Source organism: Letharia columbiana, assembly GCF_014066305.1.
Source record: "Letharia columbiana isolate WasteWater2 chromosome Unknown Sc0000081_s0, whole genome shotgun sequence".
In the NCBI taxonomy this organism is placed as follows: Eukaryota; Fungi; Ascomycota; class Lecanoromycetes; order Lecanorales; family Parmeliaceae; genus Letharia; species Letharia columbiana.
In genome coordinates, this window is record NW_023501126.1 from 83746 (window position 1) to 94798 (window position 11053).

The following is an 11053-nucleotide window of genomic DNA, read 5'->3' on the forward strand; positions in this document are numbered from 1 at the left end:
AGAAGAATAAAGAGAAAGAAGAAGAGAAGAAAGATAATAAGAATAATAAGATAAATAATAAGATAGAATCTATTTATAAGAGCGATTTAAGAGAATAATCTTAATAATAACGATATTAATAATAATATCTTTAATATATTTAAGAGATTTAATTAACTCGTTATTTTATATATATATATTTAATACTATAATATCTATTATATTTAATAATATAATCTTTTCTTTATTATCTTTAGATATTAATACTTTTTATTAATCTTTTTAATATTATTTTTTATTATAATATTCGAGATTTAACTCTTTATAACTAAGTTCTTTATCTTTAAATATTTTTTTAAAATTATTAATCTTTTAAGCCTCTTTTTTAATATTTATATTTTACGCGTTTTATACTCGTAAGCTCTACTTATTAAACTTATTAATTAGATTTTATATATTTTCTATAACTTCTTTATTAAGCTATTTATTATATTTCTTAAAATAATCTTTCTATTAAATAAGATATTTTATCTTATTCTTTCTTATATACTTTTTATATATAAATTTTATTAAATACTCTTTATTATCTTTTATTAGTTTAGAAATAGAATATTTAGAGATATCTAAATCTTTTAATTTTTATTTATATAATTTTAATAATAATATATAAAAAATAGAGTGAATTTAATAGATAAGCGATAGCTATAGTCGATACGCTTACGTTTTAATATACTTTTAAATATAAAATAAATAAATTAGCTTATTAGAAAGCTTTTTACTTAATTTCTTTTATTTTAAATTCTTTATAAAAAGTATAATAAGATTATCGCGATTAAATCTTTACGATTTATAATTCTTATTATAAGACTTTAATTACGTTTTTTATACGCTTTATTAATATCTTATAAGCTCTTATTAAATTATATCGATTTCTTTAATATATTCTTTCGCTATAGATATTTCTCTCTTAATAGCGCTATTTTTAGCGATTAATTTAAGTTTTAATTAATATTTATATATAGCGAAGAATAGATTATAATTAATTATTTTATACTCGCTTTAATAATATATAAATTTCGCGATTAATAGAAGCTTTATCTAATTATCTTATCGCTTTAAATAATATATTTTTAAATAATATTCTAAAGTCTAATTTTATCGCTTTATTTATTTATTAATTTATAAATAAAAGATAATATTTAGTCTACGTTTTATTTATAATTAATAATAAACTTCTAATTAAAACATATTTATAAAGATAAATTCTCGATTTATAACGATATCTTCTAATACTTTATATCGAAGAATAATTTTCTTTATAAATAACTCTTCTAATTATATAATCTTAATTATCTTATTAATAAATATATATCTTAATATTTTAATATATCGATTAATTATTATAAGAATCGAGTTATAAATATAATCTTTATATTTATTAGAAGAAAGATTTATAATAAAGTTTATTATAATTTTCTTCTATAGTCTTATTAATAAAGAAAGTATATCTAGTTTATTATAGAGATAATAATATTTTATCTTTATACGCTAATAGATATTATATATATTAATATACTTCTTAATATCTACGCGAATATTATTTTAATAGTATTTTCTATTTATTAGCTTAAATATCTTATTAATATTAAAATACTTAATTATAAAATCGTTATAATAGCGTTTTAATAGCTCTTCTTAAATTAAGTCTTTTTTAAGAATATATAATTTATTATTATATCTTAATAGCCTCTAGCTATTTTAAGTTTAATTATTAATACTTTATATTCGCTTATTTAATACTTTATTAGCTTTATACTATTTAATAAAAGTATTCTCTTATTAAAATATCTTTATAAGTTTATAAATAGACTTATTATTTATATTATATATTATTTCGCTAATTATTAATACTTTAATAATTAGATATAAAATGAGTTATTTATAATTAATAGTTTTAGTAATAGAATTAAGTCGCTTATTAATTACGTTATAAATATATTAAATAAATATCTTACTTAAACTCTCTTTTATTAGAAATTAAGATTCTCTAAATCTTAAAGAATATATTATATTTAAGTAAGTTTCTTATATTATAATAATTATTAAATTCTTAAATTTTCTTTTTATAAATACTTCTTTTCGAGAATTAGTATCTAAAAAACTCTTATTTATACTTAAATTATTTAATATAATAAGATATTTATTATTAAAATTATATTTATTATATATATAATTTTTATAATTTTTATAAGCTATCTTAATAATAATTAAAATAAAATTTAAAAGACTTTTAATTTTAATTAGTTTCTATTATAACGTAGAGAGAAGTCTATTAATTAATTTATTTTCGCTTTTATAATTAAGACGTTTTAAAAATATATTAATAGAATTCATCTTATTTAATTTATACGAAATTAAGAAATTATATAAGAAGAGTTTTATTATTTAGCGAGCTTATTTATTATTTAATATTAATTACTTTATAAAGTATTTTAAATTATTATAATTAATAAGAATCTTAATAGAATAAAAAGTTATTTTTAAATAATAACGCTAATACTTAAATATTATAATAATCATAAGAGGGTTTTTAATTATATATTTTATAATTATAATTTATATTAATTATCTTTTTTTAATAAAAAGCGATTAAATATTATTATTTATTTATATATAGCTAAATTAATATACTCGCTATAGCGAATAATAAGATATTAATTTTAATTTAAATTAGAAGTTGAGAATTAAAATAATTTAGAAGAAACGCGATTATAAAGGCGCTCTTTAGCTTCTTAAATATATACTCTATAGTCTCGAGCTATAGAAATAATCTTAACTTAATATCTTTTTCGCTTTTCTTAAAAAATTCTATTAAAGAGTTTATAATTTAAAAATAATAATAAATAAATCTTCGATAGAAATTTATAAACTTTAGAAAAACTTATATATTATAATAGTCTTTTAATTTTAACTACTCTTAAATTATAGTAATTCTATATTTATTTATAATAATATTAATAATAAATATTATAAAGTCGAGAAATTTTACTTCGATAATAAAAAATTTATATTTCTTTAAATTTATATAAAGGCTATATTATTTAAATTAATTAAATATTTACTTTATATAATCTAAATACTTCTTCTTTATATTAAAATAAATAAGAATATTATTTAAATATATTATATAAAATTAATTAATTAGTTTAATTAAAGTCTTATTAATATAGATTTAAAAGATTATTAAGACGTTAGTTAAGTTAAATAATATTATTAGATATTTAAAATATTTATAATATATATAAAACGCTATTTTTTACTTATCGTCTTTACGAATTTATATATAATAATAAGTATTCTTTAAATTAAATTTAATATATTATTTAAAGCTATTTAGACGATTAAGCGTCTCGCTAATTAAGAATAAGAGATATTAATTTTTAATAATTATCTTATTTAGACCTCGATAATTAATATATAAATATAAATCTTTATTCTTTTTTAAAATAAATAGAATTAAAGCTTTTATTAAACTCGTAGAGTATCTAATTTAATTCTTCGCTAAAGCTTTATTAAGATAAATTCTTAATATTACTAACTTTATATTAAATAAATTATATAGCGAATTAAATAATAGCTTCGTCGTAGTTTTAATAGTATAATTATAACTCTTATATAATAATAATTAACTTACTTCTTTTAATAAGAATATATCTTTATATTCTTTTAACTTATTAAGAAGTTTAAAAATAATCTCTACGCTATCTATATAAATATCTTATATCTTAATTATATTAATTTTATATTTCTATTTATAGTTATTATTTTAACTATAACTAATATATAAATAATCTTATATTCTTTTAAGATATTCGCGAATTATTATAACGCTAGAATCGTAAATAACTACTTTTTAACGTCGAAACGCTAGATTTAATCTTTTATATTTATCTTAATTCGCTTATTAATTAAGATTAAAAGATCTAAAATTATTAAGAAATTTTTTTTATTAATAGTATAGAAAATATATTTATAGCGCTTAATACGCTTTTAACTATTTTATAGATAATAGATAATTAAATAAGTACTATAATAATAAATTAATTTTTTATTTATTTATATAGATTTTAATAAGAAATTATTAATTCTTATTAGATTCTACTTAATCGTAAAACGCTAGCTTATTATATTTATTCTTTATTATTATTAAAATAAATTTTAATAAAAGTTTATAACTCGCTTTAATTATTTAAAAGTACTCTATCTTTATAAATTAACGATAAAATAAATATTACTTCTATTTTTATTCTCGTTATTATAAAGTCTTTAATAAGAATTTCTTTTTTCTTATCGAGTCGACTATATAAAGCTTATAATTATTAATTAAATTAATTAATATATTATTAAGATTTTTTATTTTCTATTTTTTTAATTTAATATAGATATTAATATAATATTCTTTTTCTTTATAATTATAATATTTTATACTATTTAAATAAAACTTATTATTTTTAAATTTATTCTTCGACTTATAATCTTAAAGATTATTTATCTCTTAAATTAAAATTATTTTATCTTCGCGATAACTACGATTTCTTATATTAAAAATTTTAACTTTATTATTATTAACTCTCTTATAAATTAGAAATACTACTTACTTTATATTCTCTAAAAGATTTTATTTTTAATTATTATTCTTTAAGTATATTATAAGCGTTAAAAGCTTATTTTATTTAATTAATATAATTTAAATATTAATTAGCTAATAGCGAAGATTTATATAAAGCTTTATAAATAAGTAATATACTTATTAATTCTTAATATAGAGATTTATTTACGCTTTTAATAATCGAAGATAATTATCGAATTAATATATAGTTTAATTTTATTTTTAATTAATATTTATATACGCTTAAATAATATTAAATTCGCGATTTATTAAATCTTTAATTTAATTTAATAGAAAGTTAATAAACTTCTATTATATATAATTATAATTTAGAAATCTATTCTTCTTATTAGTTTATAATTCTTTCTAATTATTATTAAAAGATTAACGAGTTTAAAGAATCTTATTCTTTTCGATAAGAAAGTTTTTCGAGATTAGACGAAACGTCTTATTTATCTTTTATACTAGAGTTTAATACTTTAAAATACTCTTTTTATAATAAATTAATAATTTCTCTAATTAAATTATTTTTCGAGGTCGCTAAATAATATTATTATATTCGAGATTAATATTATTTATAATTCTCTTTATTTCTAAAGTCGCTAATAATCTTAATATATTATTATCGCTATTATAATTACGATCTATAAATATTTTATCTTATTTAAGCGAAATAATTTTTACTTTTAAAGATTAAAGGCGATATTCTTATATAAATATATCTCGATAATAAGTAATATACTTTACTCTATCGATTAGAATATAAATAGATTAATTAATCTATTTATTAATATCTCGCTTTTTACTAAAGATACTTTCTTAACTATAAATAATATTATTATTATTATTATTACTACTCGATTTTTTTATTAAATTATTATCTATAAATAGTATAAAGATCTCTTTATTAGAGTTTATAATACGCTTTAATATCTCTAATTATACTATAATAATATTTTAATTTAATATTATACTAGTTAACGATAACTTATTTTATAAATATTATAACTACGCTTTAATTATAATTATTATATTAATTTTAAATCGCTATTTTTAAGAAGAGTAAAAGAATTAGAATTATTAGATTTAAAGAGTTTTAGAATTATATAGTAATATAAACACTCAAATGTCTACTTCTCACCAAAATTGTATGGCAACACCGCACAATAAAGATGAAAAATTCTAGTTCTTTCTTGCTATCAAGGCTTTTATATCGGAGAACTAATTCCTCGATTTTTAGGCCTTATCGGTCTACCACTTCGTGAAAATCGTACCTCTTCTTCTCCTATCTCTTCTTCTACTACCTCTTCTTCTACTACCTTATCTTTTTCACCTCGTTTACCTCTTCTATCTCGTCCACCTCGTCTACCTCGTCCACCGCTTCCACCTCTACTACCGCTTTTATCTCTTCCACCTTGCTGTTGTTGCTGCGGTGAAGCCTGCGGGGGAGCTTGCGGGGGGCCTGCGGGGAGCTTGCGGGGGAGCCTCCGGTATAGCGAAGGATAGTAGTCTTAATAGACCTGGCGTGGGAGGTGTAGTAGCCTTTTTTTGACTGGACTTCTACCTCTCTTTGTGTCTTTAAAAATAGCTGGTCCGATGTGATAATATTTTCGAAATTCTTATTTAAATTACTTTATAGCGAAGTTATTCTTTCGCTACTAAATAATATCGAGATTTATAATTTATACAGCCATGCCATGCTTCGTCTTAGTATACTTATCTACGCTTAATCTTATTCTTTTTTTATTTATTTATCTTAATAAGATTATTATTAATAGTCTTAAATAAGATATTAATAGCGAGAGCTAAGCTAGCTACTTTATTAAGCTTTTCTAATATTATAGAATTATAATTTTTAATCTTTATTTATTAAAGTAGCTAATTAACTTACTTTATATTTATAAATATATAGAATATAAAAATTAAGTTATTATTAAATATAATATTTATAAATATATTTAATAACAAACTCGACGATAATTCTAATACTTTAAGTCTAAATCTATTAAGAATAAGTTAAGGTTAAATTAAAAATAGGCTACTCTTTTACTATATATATTTGATATTCTATTTCGTTATAGTATTCTTTCTTATTATTTAAATTATTTAAATAAAATCCACTTTATTTATTAAGTAACTATCTTTATACTTTATATTTTTCTCTAGATATTTACGATATATAATTACTAAAGATAAGAAAAATTCGATATTAAGTAATTAAAGAATATATATAATATAAATAAATAGATATAAGAGAATAATATCGTTGCTAGTATAAAATTCTATAACTTTAATATTAATATATAATATATATTCGTTATATATAAGAAGACGATATCGTTCTTTAATTATCTATCGAGTTTATAGTTTAAAGCTTTTATAAGAAGTAAGTTAGACGCTTTTTTAAGGAGTACTTCTCTTATTAAATTTATATAAGAGAATAGCTTATTTAATAAACTAATTTAGATCTAACACGTTATTTATCTAGTTAGTTTTACTTATTCTAATTTATATAGCTATATTCTTTATAATATTATATTAAATCTTTATATAATACTTATCTTTAAAGATAATAATTAATATAAGAAGCCTTTTATTAGCGAATATATATTCGATAAAAGTTATCTATTCTCTACTCTTATTCTAAGTTTTATATATTTATATATTATACTTAAAGATAATAACTTTTATTCTACTAGTAGAATTAAAAATAATCTCTTTCTTATTTATATTATATATATCTTTCTTCTAAATATCGTACTTCTAAATTACTAATTTTATAAATCGAAATCATCGTAGTAATTTTATTAAATTATAAATTATAGCTTATTCTTTATTTAATAGTTAATTATATCGACTTCGTAGCTCTAAATAATATTTTAGAAAGCTAATTACTTAATTTATATCTAGCTCTTTATAATTTTTCTTTATTATTAATATTTCTTTAGCTATATATTAAATAGAGATAACTCTTAAAAATTAATCTTACTCTATTACTTATAGAACTTATAAACTTAAAGCTTACTCCTCTATAGAACTTATTTATTATTTATTCTTATATACTTCTTAATAAGAATAAGTCTTTTTATTAATATATCGATTAAGAGTAAAATTAGTAAAATTATAGTATAATATAATTAATAAGATAGTAGACTTCTTTTTACGAGGCTCTTCGCTAAGCTTATAAACTATAAGAGCTTAATTATACTTATTAATTATAAGATCTAGGCGTATCTCTTTAGATAATTTCTTTAAAGCCTTTAAAGAAGTTATAATAAGAAGAAATACGATTTACTCGCTACGTGGAACTGTGAATTAGTAAGTTCTTTTCTTAGTCTTCTAAATTATCTATTCGATAAATCGATTAATATAGAGAGGCTTATATATATATATCTATTTTAGATTAAGAAGACTTATAGAAAGGCTTATAGAAAGGCTTATAGAAAGACTTATAGAAAGACTTATAGAAAGGCTTATAGAAAGGCTTATAGAAAGGCTTATAGAAAGGCTTATAGGAAGGCTTATATATATCTATTTTAAATAATAGAAGATACTTAGTTTACGATATTAATAGACTATCGGTAGCTCGAATATCGTATTTTTAAACGATTTAAATTTATTCGAAGTCTTTAGAAAGCCCTCTAAAGTCTTATTTTTCTATATTTAGAAATCGATTACTTAGACTTTTATTATTTAATAATTACCTCACGTAAGCCTTACCGAGTACGCTTTTCTTATTACTCTATTTATAAAGAACTTTCGAAGTTATATCGCGTTATTATTCGATTTTATTATTATCGTCTAGTCTCTTATAGCGATTTCGTAAATATAATATCTTAAGAAGAAACTTATTTAATATTAATTTAAGAATTAAAGATTGCGGCTCGTTTTAGCTCGAGAGTACCCGAACTAATTAGAGTATATTATTCTACGATTTCTTCTCCGCTTAAAGATATAATATTAAATAATTATCTTATAGCAAAATACGTTTATAGCCACTATTTCTTCGTTTCTTTATCGAATCTCTTTAAAGTTAAAGTTTTACGATATTATAATATTAGATATTTAGACTATTACGTAAGATTTATCGTATTCTCTATTTTATATAGCGTTTTAGAGTATTAAAAAAGAAGTTTAAAAGCCTATTTATAAGCAAATTAGTAGAGGTTTAATAAATTTCAGATATATATAAGTGGAAATGGGCTGTAAATTAGAATAAACTATACACTTATAGTATAAACTCTTTTACGATTATAAGAAATCAAATATTAAGTTATTATTTTTTTATTATTTTCGAAATTATTAAGATATTTGATGGATTTGAACTTATAGTTATACGTCGAGGGGCTAGTCACTAGTCAGATAATTTGTGGTGTTTTCAATGGGTATCCCACTGCACCACATGGCCTGGATGGAATATCGTATGCTATTTAGATACATATGTCGCCAGGATAAAAACAGGCTACATCTGAGTTTAGGGCAGGGACACCTACTATGTTAAGCTTATAGGCGGCGACTATGGTACCGTAGCATTGGCCATTATGGTAGACTATGGTAGTAGGCCATTTGAATGAGTGGTAGTGGTAGTTATGGCCATGATAGTAGTAGCCATCTAAGTCGGATTTATCGGATTTAAAAAATTCGCATTTCCTAGTATTTCGCGTTTCCTCATGAAACTAGCTAGGCGCGGGTCGGTAACTGAGCTAAATTACGTCACGGCATCAGCACGGAAACCAACTCCTGTGATTGTCACTCTAAACACACATCTGTACCAAATCATCAAACACTTCACCCAAGCAAACACAATAACCTCCATCTGCGATCATGAGTGGAACATCAAGCGTCGGTGGTCGTGGTGTCTACGAAGCTGGGGACCAGCGCAACTCGAAAGACTCGGAGACCAACGTCGCGGACAGGTACCATGAAGGACAGCCAAACAGCCACAAGGCAAATGACTCCAGTGCGTAGCCACATTTAAGCAATGCCAGACATGAGACCTAACAATTGATTCAGAGGATGAGAGATCGATTGCCAACAAGCTAGCTCGAGAGGGAAAGGTAATTTGCTCAAGGTCTCAGAGCGTCAGAGATGGCTGACCGTTCCAAAGCGTCAAAATGAGCCAGAGGAGATCTCCAAGGAGGCTGCTGAGTACCAGAAAGATCCTACTTTGCCCGTAAGTTGTCCGTTGCGTTCCCCGAGCGTTCATCTCGGAGAGAAGGCATGACTTGCTAACGTCTGTGTATCGATCAGGCGAAGAACCACGGCAACGAGCCTTCCAAGGGTGCCAAGATCGATGCGGAGATTCAACAAGAGGAGGAAGAGATGCTGAAGAAGAAGGGTGCTTGGGGTTCCAAGCAGTAGAGGAGCGACCGAGACGTCACTCCACCATACCGGGGGTCAGACTGTGGATGGTGCCAGCTGCTGTTGCGGGTGATGTGGCAGTCGAGAAGACAGCATAGATGACAGAAATAAAAATATCATGTTTTCGAACGACTCTCCCTTTCATTTCACGTAGTCCTGCGGGGACTCTTAGACAGGGATTGTCTTCCCAATCTCACCAAAGGTTGCGGATCAAACGGTCAAGCTCCAGAGTCCTCATGAGGCACGGGATCTGAGTCCTTCCCGAATGATCTATAGACGTACCTTATCCGCATAATGGCAAGAACTTCAAACGGGTGGCTGGCTGAGGCTCGTCTATGACTGCCACTAGAACGCTCGCAGTACATACAAGCTACAGCGACCTCGCCGGTCAAATCTACACATGCTTTCAAGCTGCTGATCACCGCTGAAGTCTTGACAGAATATTAATGAGTGGTCAGCCTACATGGGTAGGTCGGATCTCGCAGGAGATGTTGGGTCTCTGGACCCAAACGATGCCTCAACTGCACCTAATACGACCCATCTTCCAGATATGATTGCCGGCTCTGCGTTCTCTTCTCGGTACTTGATGCATGCACCTTCAACGCATGATGTAACATCATGGTGCCAATCAATCAACCCAAATATTCCCCACCTTAACTCAGTCGGTGGACTGTTATACCCACGGCCAGCGAAGGGATTCGACCTGTATCAGGAAGCCTGCCGATTTTGGGACTGGAAGGCAGGTCTGACGCTGTACCTAGGTATCCTCTCTTGGAGCGCCACCGTGTCACCAGTTGTGCTTACTTACCTGAATGCTTGGTGGCGGATGCATGTAGGTAGCTATCTGCTGTTTCCATGGGAGACTACCGGGAACAGAGGAATCACGCTTTACTTTACCAAGCCATTTGAAGAAGCGTTCTGTAAGCAAGATCAGCGGTGCGTGTTCTACTAGATTCTGGATGCGACATAGGGACAGCCGAAGCCCTATGGTTGGATGATCCCGCGTGGATATTCGGGATATTCGGGTTCAGTCCGGAAAGATCA

At 24.2% G+C, this 11053-nt stretch overlaps 1 protein-coding gene across 1 annotated transcript; it reads left to right on the forward strand.

The window, feature by feature from the left end:
* Positions 1-9472: 9472 nt before the first annotated feature.
* On the forward strand, positions 9473-10009 carry HO173_012469 (uncharacterized protein; the record flags this gene model as incomplete). Its single annotated transcript, XM_037314338.1, has 4 exons — positions 9473-9608; positions 9662-9705; positions 9756-9821; positions 9899-10009. 4 exons carry the CDS (start codon positions 9473-9475, stop codon positions 10007-10009), a joined length of 357 nt encoding a protein of 118 aa, XP_037158790.1.
* Between the last annotated feature and the right edge of the window lie 1044 nt (positions 10010-11053).